The sequence below is a fragment of the Tigriopus californicus genome, chromosome 11 (genome assembly GCF_007210705.1).
Source record: "Tigriopus californicus strain San Diego chromosome 11, Tcal_SD_v2.1, whole genome shotgun sequence".
NCBI lineage: Eukaryota > Metazoa > Arthropoda > Copepoda > Harpacticoida > Harpacticidae > Tigriopus > Tigriopus californicus.
Genome location: NC_081450.1, coordinates 11,902,945 through 11,916,675, shown reverse-complemented (window position 1 = coordinate 11,916,675; position 13,731 = coordinate 11,902,945). Strand labels below are relative to the sequence as shown.

The window sequence follows — 13,731 nt, the reverse complement described above, 5'->3', positions numbered from 1 at the left end:
GTGTGATATGTTGAAAATAATTTCGTCGAATTTACATTTCTGTTTATGAATTAGATGAGGAAACAAAACTAATATATCTTTGAATGATGGTCATGAACATTCAAGAAAGGATAAAGAGAGTGCGTGCTTGAACACGGAGGTGTGAAGTTGACGCGTGTCTTTGGATTTGCGTTTTCCTGGGGGACGAAGGAGTTTCTTGGAGAATGGCTAGATTTCCTTGACATTAGCCTGAAGGAAATTGCCGCGGTCCTCGTGGATAGATTGTCTACTCAGTCAAATAATGCTTGGGTTCCAAATGTTACTTATGGTTAGGAGCCAAACACCAGCAGCAACCTCCATGGTCAGTGATGCAATCAACTTACGGCGTGACGTCGATTAGATTGCCAAAAATACCAACGCAAGTCCGCTCGCTATTTAGACAGGCACCAACTTGTCGGTTGTTCAATGTATTCCAAAACAAAAATTCACAGTCCCTCTCCTCGTCTCTGTCAATATTTCGAATGCATTTCACATTTCATTCCCGACGTTGAGGGTCGTGGTCGTTGTCGTTGGTTGACCACCTTGACTTTTAGCTTTTAGGTTCTTGAGTGGCAATAAAATTCCAAATTCTTTCTCCTCGCGTCCCATCTCCGTTCAGAGCTACCCGATCCCTGACCAGACTTAACCCCCTGGATGGCTCGTTGCATTGAGTAAACTCATCAAGCCACCCTTGTACTTGAAGATCTCCCCGAAGACACTTGGCATAGCTCTGACCAGTCAGCGTCCTTTATGAACACCCGGGTCTCTGGAAAGTCCGATGAGGACACTTGGATTTTCCAATACAATCTTCGGCTGCACTTGCAGAGTCTTTTGGAGCCTCTTGAATTGTTTGGAGTTGAGTCAAGGACAAGGCACAGCTAGTACAGGCTATGTAACGCGAGTATCTTCAAAAGGCTTAGGGAATGGGGTCCCAAATAGGCAACGAGCCATTGGCATTCAGAATGATCCATGTGCTCGCCTAGTGTGAGGTCCATTACAACATGGCGAAACAACACACGCCTGAGTGCGTAGTGACTAGTAGTGGTCTGTCTACCTGTAATACACACATACTTGATGGATCTCTCCGTCCCCAAAATGGCTCATCCATCTCGAAATGTACTAACCACTCAGTTTAGTATGCAGTAAATCAAACTTGCCCATAACTGGACGGAACAAGTCCACTCACACACGGACCACAAATGTTATACTATGTACTACGTAGATTGCATCTCCTGGCAGAGAGCACAATACGTACATTAGCTCATGTTTTAGGTCGGTCCGATTGGAGAATGCTAATGGTATTCTTTGACTAGAGACAAAGAATCCATTTTGACTCCGGAGTTTGGAAGTGTTTTCGAACCCGAACATTATGAGCTGGTTTTAAAGGCGCATTCCGTCCATCCAATGCAACACGAGTCGAACAAGCGGGTCAGGAATGTTTCCAAGATGATGTTGTTCATGGGGATGATAACGACGAGTCTCAGACACGAAAAACATGACTTGGTCCAGACACTCATCTCTTTATCCCGGAGAGCGACATCTTCAGAGAAAACTTAAGGCACTCTTCAATGGGAAAAATTGACGATTTGTCTCAAGACCTTCTTTTTGGTCAAGGCTCAAGAGTCAAAGAAAGACCGAAAGCGTGCAAATGGGAGTGTCTAAAAACTATGGGGGCAGACATTACTTTTATTATTGTTGTTGTTTGGCGCGATGTTTCCCACGTTTCTAGCATGGAATGAAATCAACGGCTCGGCGCGATTTAACACGCTTTTATTGAGCCCAGTATTTCACTCCAGTGGGAACAATGCTCGACCTGACTGAAAAGCGATTTCAGGTAATCCAACGTTTTTAGGGACAAGACATCAAGTATTTTGTTTGACCATCCGCTCTAAGCTATAAATCATGCTTCCAAATTCATTTGAGGATTTACATTTAGCTCGCCTGGACCTCATTCCTCGCGTCCTCTTTCGGTCCAATACCTGCCTCAGAGCTTAAAGCCAATCCAAAAAACCTTTAACGGATCATGAATCCATTCTAAGAAAAAGCAACCAACATCCTTCTTCTACTTAGAGTCGTCAATCAAGAGAGGTTTGTTGACATTGGTTTTGGGAGCTTCCGAGAAAAAGAGGTTGGTCGACTCCAAATAAACGATTCCGAGGAGAAGAATGAATACCACAGAGGAAGTTTCTCTCATCACCTTGAGCAAAACAGGTCAATGCGACAATCAAAAATAGGCCCCTCTTGATAGTTTTCTTTCGTTCTCAAGCTTTTTTGTGATTTGCCAAGGCTTGCTGATCTAGATCTACTAGTGACGGTTGAGCGTGAGAATTCTCTCAGAGTTTTGGAAGTATGACTCCACCTTCCAAGGCTTTAAAGGGGATTTGTACGCATCAAGCAAAGAAGAAGACTCAAGCTTGGATGAGTTTAGGCACTTTGTTTTTTGCCTCAACCTAGTTAGCATGGACTCACATATATACACAGAATGTGAATGAGTTAGATTGGAACAAAAAACGCGAATTAGATTGGTCGTTTTTTACTTGTGTTTTGAACAGTACGGTGCTTCGTTACGACATGTTTGGCTAATCGAGTCAAGAAAATGCTGTTGAACTTGAGTTTTGGGAGTAATTATGGTGATCAGGTTGATGAAAGAAGTCTCCCGTAGATTTTTTCATCATCCATTTTTAGGCCTCGAAGTTCTTCCCGATCGTAGCTTTGTAGCGATAATTAAACCACAGGAGGGATCAATAGATCAAGATCAATCGACAAGCCAACTTGGACTGAAAATCCCTCAAGATCTCCATTATTTTAGATGGATCTAACGAGAGGAGAATAAGAAAAATTGTCGTTGGAAGCAAATACGAACGTACACACAAAAGAGGTCCATAAAATCAGTTGGACGGAAATGAACGAACATACAAGAGGACGTCGTTTTTCAAGTTTCGGTTCATTTATACAAACATTGACAAACTTGGCCGGAACAACAAAAAAAATCATGAATCCACGTTTCCATCCAAGAAGGTGTTTATGGACGTAGATGGGGGAAATAAAACACGACGAGCCATCTTTGGAAGTGAATAAAGGTAGTCATATAATGGTTTTGATTTCTTCCTCCGATTTGGTAGCGAGAAGAGGGTGGGTGGGTGGTCTTTTGATCGTGCCAAAGAGCTCCTCTTTTCATTGTTCCCGGTCAGTCATGCATGAGCCCAAAAGGAGATTGCGCTTTAAAATAGATTCCATTTTTCAAACTACTGCCTTCTATTGCACTTCCAGTTTCATACTCGAACAAAACTAAGCACAGGTGGGCACTTGTCATGGAGTTCGTCATATTTATAGCTGAGACAAGCAAGAGCACAAAAATCAACGGATATCGGTCGTGTGAAACCATGTGTTGAATCGACAGAGAGACAACTTAAATGCATACAGTAATTTGGAAGTTTGGAAATTTGGTCCAAGGACGTTCAGGCAAGAGATTAACCTTCCAACCAGGACTGATATCTTGTGACAAGTGAACGCAACGTTATCCTAGTGGTTACCAATTGATCAAAATCATGAAGCTCTCATTAATGTCGCAACCAGCTCCAAATTGTTAAATCTCAAATCTGTTGCACAATCCCCTACATTTACAACATTTAGTTCCTTGTATTGGTTAGTGAATCCCAACGTACACAAACCACTAACAAGGCAAATTCAGAAACCAATGCTGATATAGAATAACCACAAGTTTGGCATTTGCATAGACTCCCATCTGCTACTAGGTATTTGGTGCAATAATTTGGGATATTTTTTAGCCTAACTTCAACGCGATGGTGCCCATCATTGTTGACAAAGAGAACTCTTTTTGCCATTTTCAAGTGATGACACCTTGGAGAGGGCAGGATATTTGAATGTCAAGAGGGCAGATAAATGAAGAACTCCTTGCTCATCATTCTCATCTACATCATCCTGCTCCTCTGGAGGTTGCGACTTTTTGCCAATTGTGGTGGCCATAAAACAGATCTCGGCATAATAAATCATGAGTGTGAGAGAACGAGATAAAATGCCATCCTGAGGAAGGAGAACAAGAAATTGGATCCCATAATTTATGGGCTCTAATGAGCATAACCGTACATGTACGGTAACGTTCATGCCACGACACTTGCGCGTAAGATTGCAATTCATTACAGAGGTGATTACATAGCAAGTATGCAGAGTTCTCAAATGAGAGATTACATATTCATGCGGGTATTAGGACTTGGGAAGAGGGTTTCCTTTCCACTTAAAGGCTACTAATAGATCGTGATCGAACCAGAACCTCCTTTGAAGATTTGACGCTCTTCATTGCTATTCCAGTTCGAAAGAGATTTATTTTGTCTTTGTTGGAAGTCATCTTGTGTTCCATGAAAGCCTCCATTGTTCTTGACTTCAGGCTCTAATCTGTCTTGAACACATTAGGAGAAACTGCAGTAAATCAAGGGAGAATGCGAGAATAATTGTGAATGGATGAAGGTGTCTGTGTGACTTCATTTCCCTTCTTTTGTACCCAGATTTCACTTGTTCTCGGAACGATTCAAATGAACTCGTCCCAACCTCGCTGCACCTTTCGGTTTTTTGATGTCTATCCCCGAATTTCGAGGGAACCGAGATTGGAATGCGTGTTTTCGAGGGACTGCTTCTTCTTACAATTATTGGGCATTGTGAGGGGACCTGGGGAAAAAATGAGCACGTTTGTTGTTTAATTGACATGATCAGCCCTGCCCAATGGTTTGGGTGATGGAATGAATTGAGCCTCACTCAAGATGGAGCCTCTCGCCAAATATGGATAAATGTCGACCAGAGAATAACTCGAAGTTTGTCGAATGATCGAACGACCACGACCAAAAGACATGCAAAAGACATGAATGCCCAAGCTTCCAATGGCCATATCCACATGTTTAACTAAAAGACTTTGGTACCCACGGCTATTTGAATCTGACCGAGACTGAGATTCATGATGGATCAAATGACCAGCCGAAAATTAGGACGGATTCATGGCCCCTTTATCCATTGACTTCACCCATTACTTTTTTTTAACGCTCCACGCTTTTCAACGAATGTCGTATTGGAACAAAGATGGCAATGATATGAAACGAATTGGCCAACGGACATTAATTGGAGATTCGTTTCATTCGTTGGGCCCAGGAAAACTAAATGGAAAAAGAGAACCACTGAAACTGATTACATCCTGCAATTTAGTTGACCTTCTGCGGATATCTTCAATAAAACTGGGACCCCTTGTCGTCTCTTGAAGGTCTTCCGAAATTGATATAAAAAAAACCTAAGTGTTGCCACTCTTTGAGTCTTCCTTGTGGTTGTTCGACCGCCCTTTTGGACTACATACAGAATGATGTACGTACAGTGCATGGATGGATCCTGGGCACGGTTAATGGGTCAGTCGTGATGCTCACATTTGGATTGAGGTGGGAAATCCGACACTCCGTACAGTACTCAGCATTCGTTTCAAAGATCTCTTTAGGGTCGTTGGTTGAATCGTGGCTACTAACATCGACTACTAGCACTTCAACTACTGGTGCTAGGAGGACAATAGGCGTGATGAAGAGCGTTCGTAGTTCGTACCACCTTCAGTGGCAAGGTTTATGTACTTTTGCTCACTGCCTAAGTTGGTCCAATGCATGCATAATTAATTAAAAGATAAGGCGGGGTCGGACTCCGAAGCTTTCAAAGAGCTCTAATTTGAGGTGTCGAGACCTGATGCTGTCGTAAAAACACGAAGAAAGGGTTTACCTTTTTCTTTACTTTTCAGACACTTTTGCCACGAGCCATCATAATTTTTTTTGTGGTCCCTCCATTAGAATGAAGACGTACGGTTATGAATTATATGGAAGCCGGGTTGGGGTTGTAATTATGTAGAGAGGCTTCTCAGTTCATGGCCGTGGGTTTCATGCCATAAAATCAATTTCATTCCTGGGCCTTCCCGCCTCCAAACGAATGACGGTATTCCATTTTCACGGTTTATGGACTATTAAATGTTACTTTGACACCTTTTGAGGCCCAAACACTTTCCTAAGTGAGTCATCCTATCTTTAAGACTCGTTTCTGTTTCTGGAAAAAATTCTTGAATTCAGTGTTGATGGACGAGTCGAGGGCCCAAAACGTATCTTTGGCTGAGATCTTTGAGCATCCCTTTAATGGCGAAAGAAATGAGTTGTTGGCAATACATTCGTCCAGACTCTCGTTCGCCTTAATGATGCCCTGGATGGGTTGGGTACCATTGGAAGGCGGTATTCGAAAGGTCTTGACGAAGTCACTTTTATTGGGCTCTAAAAGCTTGCTCTGTACAAGACAAATTAACACATTGGAATTGCAGTTCCAGCGGCACCGATTCAATCGCCGTATCCGTCGCTTGAATGGCAAACAATGGCTTTTGATCTGAAATGGCGAACAGAAGGCTTGCCGAGTCCATTGGTCCGAGATTTTAGCACCCCTCAAATGTGTGTAGTACGTTATTCGCTTTACCGTTCGTTTGTTGAACTCACTTCATAGAATTGATGGTAACTGATGGACTCATAACTCCAAAGAAGGTTCTGTGCTTGGCATCCTATTGCTAATGAAATGAAGACGAAGTCGAAATCCATTATTTTCCAATTGTTCCATTCATTGGATTCCGAGGATCAGAAATGCTCAGCGTAACATTCACACACAAAGAGGTTCAACTCCTTCATGTTCAGATCATCTTCACAGCTTTGAAGCCAGGTTTACCAAGTTCCGGCGAGGCTCGAAACGGTTTGGTTTGGAATTTATGACAGGAAGCCATGCCATTTTCCAGGCCACAATTGAGACAAAAACGAGACGATGATCAGCATGCATCACGGCTTTAGCAGAAATTTTAGATCGCGCATCTTGAGTGAGGTCTCCCACCAAAACTTCTTTACTTCTTTCATGCCAAGGTCCCTTTGAGAAGATGGATCCCTTCACACTCCTGACTGGATTGTCGTTGTGTGTAGGATCATTAAAATTGAGAGAAAAGAAAACAAGGCGGTTCAAAAGACTCATTAAAATGATTACGAGGCGCTAATCATGACATCTGGGCGATGGGTGTGAAGACGAGTCTAACGTCATCATTCCCTAAAATCGGATTCCAACCTCATTTTGGTTTGAGATCGTTCCGAACGAAAGACGCTCATTCCAGCTCATTAGACCATCTTGTTTGTTTCTAGGCAGTCTACCACATATATTGGTTAGTCAGTGTACAGCAAAAAATGAACCAGCTAGTGTGAAGACCACTGGCTAAGATGACAAATCAATTTCGAATGGATCCATTCACGCATGGCAAATACCTTGGTGTCTTGAACACTAAGCTCATTAGTCGGTCATTACCCGACTGAGGTTTTGGCTGACAGTAAAGGCAAACTTTGGAAGAAAGAAAATAATGTGAAGGCAGTGCTTGAAAAACCTGGAAGTGATCTTGGCACTGAGAACAGATCTCAAACCTCAATGCCATTCCGATCTTCTTGCAAATACTCGATCGGCAGCTTGCATTGAACTGGGACCTCCATTGTGCGATGATCTCACTATCGATGTGAATCTTCCAAAGCGTCAATGCCAGACAGTCCAATTCAGATATGAAGGCCAATCTATACAATACAGGGACGTCAAGCAATATCAGTAACTCTTCACTTCTGAGGATGGTTTGGTCGTCTTTGTATCTAAATGGAGTGGATAAGTGACAACAAGACGTCTTAAAAGGGTTTCCAGATTCAAAATCGAAAATACTCGAAAAAGGGGCTTGTCCATCGATTGGAAGAGCCCGCTAACGAGAAAGTTAATGGTCTGATCGGAAGGAATTTATAGCCCTCACGTCGAACTAGGGCACACATAGATACTCATACTTGTGTCGAGTCAAAAGACACGATTCTGAACACGGATTCAAATGATCAAGATCATCATTACACAATTCAGACTCGTTAACTCCGACTCAGATCATCCACGAGCATCGCAGAGAGCTATTATAGGCCAATGGAAATCAATTTTGATGTCTAGGGATGATCAAGAAGCTAATCCACTTCGGAGGGGTAGCCAACAGCACGATTTCGTTCTGTCTATGTAATCGCGGAATTCATCTCATACTTGAGCGTGCTCCTCGGAACGTGAGGCAATTCGATTCGTTTTGGTGACCACTCACACGTCCCTTTTCAGCCCCAATTGAATCCATCATGTCTTTCTCGGATTTTACCTCAATGAAAAATGATCATGCTGGAAGAAGCTTGTTTTATTTGGCAAGGTGAAATATACACATCAATAATGTGTCTTTTATTCCAGGTTCGTCCACCAGTCGGCACAATGAACGGATCATACGTTCTCCTTCGGACTTGATCGTCTTCCCTTCCAACCCTGTTCCTTTGGAGTGTCCTCCCTCTCCACTCATCATGTTCAAATGGAAGGTTAGTGGCCTTGGCGGAGGTGGAGGAAGTGGTAGCAATAGCAAAAAGGCCAAACAACAGGCCGAGAAGCTCAATAATGCTACTAGTGCGACGACAACTACCACCACCAAACCGTCCAATGAGGGACAATCCGCGACGAAGAACAATAATGCCAAGAACAACAAAGACAACTCGCCAAAGAAGGAATCCAACAAACGGTGAGCAATTGAAGTCGCCACTCAGGTTGACAAGAATTATGGCATGAAAGACTTGAATCTAGCTGAAGACGGGTTTCTGTGGCTGGAAGAATGATGATAAGTCTAGCAGGATTAATGGCCAATCGGCAATCGTGTAATCTTGTTCGGGGGGTTCTTCAAGGGAGCATTCTGGTGGCCATGATCATCCTGACAGAAACAAGGCATTTGAAGGTCGGCAATGTTTTTGCAATGACCACCATCCATTTAAAACACGCAGAGGCGATGATGGGTCTTCTTTAGCACCCCATGATTAACTCCTTACGCATTGCACGCTCATTGTAGCTCAAGGTGAACATTTGGCCAGCAATATTCAACTAACGAGAAATTCATGAGAAGCCCATTCGACCTGACTAGGCATAATCAAGTTGGGACGCATTAATAAGACTTATATTGCCACGAGGAGATTCAATGAAGATGATGAGGCAATAAAGAGAACGCTAGATGAATTCGAGTGGTTCTCGTCCAAATTTGGTTCCGCTGGTTGCATCGCGTGTCGGTTAATTGTTTGCCATTCCATCACAACCATGATGATCACCACCGCCATCTCACTGGCGATGGTGTTTCCAAAAGCAAAATCAGTATTACTGTGCCGTCAGCTTCAGAACGGATGAAACGAACTTTGTTGGGTTGATAGACCGCTTGGAAGATCGGGAACGCGAGGAGTGCATGGTAATGATAATGGTAATAGCTCCCTGGTGAATTGATTTTTGAAACATTCTCAATCTTAAAAGAGGAAGACAGGCCATCAAAAAGGCCGCACTATTCCCGAGTATCACAGCTGCAGGAACAAAATTTCAGGCCGAATAAAAAAAACACCAATTTGCTGACGACCAAGTTAATACTGTTCATATGTGGATTTGTTGTGTCATCCATGGGATTCACTTTTACTTTCAGTTGAGATTAGTGCCTTTTGCTCTCCCGGTCCTTTTGAAGGAAGTATTTACTTTCAGCCATAAGGGCCCTTTTTTCATCTTGAAACGTTCCTATAGATCGGGCCTTACATCGCTATCACTTTCGATTTCATTTATCCAAAGTTGACAGGTTTTTTTTTTGCTAGGCCTCTCTTTCAAAAAGTCAGAATTCTCAAACTGATTATAAGCCAATTCCTAAAAACGGCTCGGTTGATTCCTTCGACCAAATGTGTAATTTCTCAAGATGACGACTTCAAACTTGATATTGTTCACCTACAACGGTCAGCCAGCCTTGATATCCTTACATGGCAACTATTTACTACCCCTCTTTCAAACATCTCGATAACCAGGCGAGCAAGATTATTCATGTCCTCTAACACCTGCTTCATTGTGGTGATCATGAAACCCTCGAGTATCTGTTTTTCCTAACCTCATTCAGTGATGAAGAGTTGGTACACAAAAAACTCGATCCAATTTAGATGGATCACGTCGGAGCCTCGTCAATAGCTAGATCGACGAGGAGATCCTGCTAATAATAAAAGCGACGATGATTGCCTTGATCAAGGTTAAGGATTTGTCCTGGATTCAATCAAATAGGAAACGACCCAGATGGTGAGAGCGATTTCGTCGTATCAATAGGGTCGTGATTGGGCTCATCTCAGTCTGTATTCTTTGCTTACAACCAGGAAAAGCTTGGCCAAAGATCACGTTGAGAATGAGGGTAGAAAAGGCCACTTGGGTAACGAGTTGTTGGAGATAAATGAAGTGCAGTCCATTTGGAAGCTTTATCTTCCGTGATTGGCCAGTAAGTACTGAGCGTTGGGGCCAGAGTTGAACAAAAGAAAGTCGGCTTATCTTTTCATTGTTCTTCGCTTATTCAGGTCGAGAATGCTCTTCTTAATTAAATCGCAAGGTTATCTTGGCCTGGGTCAATCATTCATCCTGGACGATATGCTATCCGGGAAAACAACCATCAAAGACGAAAAAGTTAATGTAATGGAAGTTTGTGAAACGACGATAGAGGGAAAACGTCGGTTTTGACGGATACAGGGTCGACAAATATGACACAACTTTTTGGCCCCACTAACATTTCGGGCTCGCCAGAGTATCTAAGTGGCACCCTGTCAAAAGACTCCAGTAATGGTTGATTATTATGCCCAGAACATCATTAACCACGCGATACTCCGAGATGAAAAATGAAGGGATGATGTTTTTCTCAAATGGTCCGACCATTGTCTTCCTCTCGCAAATGAACTCGTTTACCAGATTTTCAAGATGTAACGAGAAGTAATCGGAAATTACCCCAATGGCGCAGTTTCGCTTCAGCAACCATTCACTTGAGCTCTGTTTTAACCAAGTACCTCGACGTTAGCTTTTGGTCAGTCTCTCTTTAGAACCTTCTCGTCCTCATGAATCTTGGGGGTTTGCGATTATCCAGAGCACCTTAATTACGTATTTGTCCATGGGAATGCGAAGAAGCGAGTTGCGTCTCAGTAGGGTCCAGACTTTTGAGTTTCTTGCTCGTTTCTCTTTGAGAGACAAGTTGCATGACATGTCGTGTCATGCGAAAAAGACTTTGGAATTGATTCGAAGCTCGTTGGCCTTTTTGTATTGTACTGGTCTGATGAAGTAAGAACCTAATCGAGGTCGTACATAGCGTGTTTTCAACTGGGGATGCATTGATCTCTTCTAGGGACAAAGATGAGAATGGTGGAGGTACCAAATCCAGATTTGCTTTCTTTACATCGTCTTCTTCGTCATCCTCGACCAACAACCACAACAACAATTCAAACAACAGCAGCAATAACAACACGGCTAATAATAGCAACAACCACAATGGTACCACGGGGACGAGCGCTCAAAATCCACCAAATATGAACGGACAGAATGCTGGAACGTTATTGAGGAAATCCCTGGACAAAGATACCATGTCAAGGGTGGGCCAAAGGTGAGGTTTATTGAGCTTAAAAAATGGTAGCATGTTAGTATTATATTTCTTTGGTGTTCATCCAGATTGGCAACTGCTCCTGCTCCTCAAATTCCTCCTTTGGCAAATCCACCACAGCTTCCGAATGGAAATGCTCCTCAGCATCATCAGAATGGGTCGTCTGGCAATCATCATTTCCATAATGTGCATCCCATGTATCAGAATCGACCCCAACAGCCCCATCCTCCACCGCCACCTCAAGGCCATGGTCATGGTACATATCATGCTGGTCAAGGAGAGGAGGCTTTGGCTAGCGATTCCTTGTACCGACCTTCTGGACATTCCAATCGACAGGGATATCACCAATTTGGACCCAACCCCAATCCGACTCGAAACGCTTCAGAAAGCACCTATGGTCCCAAGACAAATCTACCAGGCATGGCTCACTGGTCATCCCATGGTTATTTGGCTAAAACGAATGGTTCAAATAACAGCCCCAATCAGAATCAGGTCGAGGAATCGCCCATGAATAGAACGATTGATAACGGTTATGTGGTTTTGAAACGTCAGGGAGAGCAACTGGTGACCCACCAACAAGGACGCTCGGGGCACCAGGAACCTCAATCTCTGCCGTCACAATCGGTGGATTCATTTTCACCCCCAGATATGAGCAATAACGATCGCAAGTACTTTTCTGTGCGGGGAATGGGAGACCTCCAGAAGCACAACTTCCAACCCAATTCGAATAATGGCGTTCCACAAGGTGCAATACTTGGGGATCAGAATGAGAGCGGGAAATATTACAGTGTGGATGCTCGGTACCATAACATGAAGACCCTTCCATCGGATCTTCGGTCCAAGCTCAGACAAACACAACTACCACCTCAACAAATCAACAAAGTGACACCCATTTACCAATCACCACCGGCTCCTCCACCACGGAATGCTCAAACGAATCTTGGTGCACCAACGCCCCGGGCTGGTGCGACAGTGTCTAATTTGGAGAAATCCAAGTCCATGTCCGGATCCGTGTCTTGGTTGGAATGGACTCAACAGCTACAAGCTTATATAGCGTGGGTCAATTCTCAATTGAGAAAGAGGCCCGACCTCAAGCCCGTGCAAGACCTCAGGACCGACCTCCAAACTGGAGAGGTCTTGGCTCAGCTCATCGAGATTATCTGTAAGTACATTGAAATGCATAATGTCTGAGTTTGTTTGGACACCCACACAATCAGATTTGATGAAGAAGGCAAAATGAATCGCTGGATTGAGAGCTAGTCTAGTAGTTTTTGTAGTAGTGCTAAGTTTGTCTTCCGGAATCAGACGTTCAGAAACGGGTTTTCGTCTTTGGTTACCAATCATCATTGGACAGATTACCCCAATTGGGAATCCATCAATTGCATTTCGATTGACTCCGTTCGGTTGGTTTTGTTCTAGCTGGAGAGAGAATCGTTGGAATTGAGTACAACCCTGAGTCATTGCAAGGCATGCGTGAGAACTTGGAGCGCATCCTCCAATTCATGGCTCACAAACGCATTCGGATGCATCAGATCTCGTCCAAAGAGATCTTAGAAGGCAATCTGAAGGCAGTCATGAGACTCATCCTAGCCTTGGCTGCCCACTACAAGCCCCAAAGTGTGCGCCATCATGATCACCAACCATCCGGGTCAAGCGGACCAGAGGCGGCAGAATCGTCAAGTGCGAACCCCGTTCAATCTGGGGCAAGAAAGTCGGACGAGAGTGAAACAAAGACAGACAAAGGTGAGACTTTCATAGACTGTTTTGATTGAGAGAGAGATTTCCACGGGGTAACTACAACTGCTGGAGCAATTATGGAGGTGAAATGACTTTAATTTCTTTCAAGGCTTCAAGTCCATCTCCATGTAAATTGCTATTCAATTTTTCTCATGTAAGCAAACACCCCCGATGCATGCCATCCATGATTTCGAACATTTACCATGTTGCAATGACTACACATGGATAATCTGCTTTTTTTTAGGAGAATCCAACGCAAGTCCAACGAAAACTTTCGTTCGAACTCCAGCTTTGGATTTGGACCATGATTTGAATGCCTCCCGCAACACCACCATCGACCGTTTCAACGATTCCAGTGCCAATCTCAATCAAACTCAAGATAGCACCAATGGTCTCTCGTCCTCGGCCAATTCCACTGTTGTCGTCAAACGAACGCCAAGTCTTAATGATTCCCATCTGTCGAGACA

General features: G+C 43.5%; 1 protein-coding gene across 1 annotated transcript in view; it reads left to right on the top strand.

Annotated features, from left to right (window-relative positions):
• LOC131891176 (uncharacterized) overlaps window positions 1–13,731 on the top strand; it is a gene marked incomplete in the record, with an annotated part of 26,220 nt that overhangs the window by 8,485 nt on the left and 4,004 nt on the right. Inside the window, 5 exon segments of the mRNA XM_059240701.1 lie at window positions 8,314–8,632; window positions 11,276–11,530; window positions 11,596–12,689; window positions 12,947–13,270; window positions 13,509–13,731. Of these exon segments, the coding sequence (XP_059096684.1) occupies window positions 8,421–8,632; window positions 11,276–11,530; window positions 11,596–12,689; window positions 12,947–13,270; window positions 13,509–13,731 (2,108 nt within the window).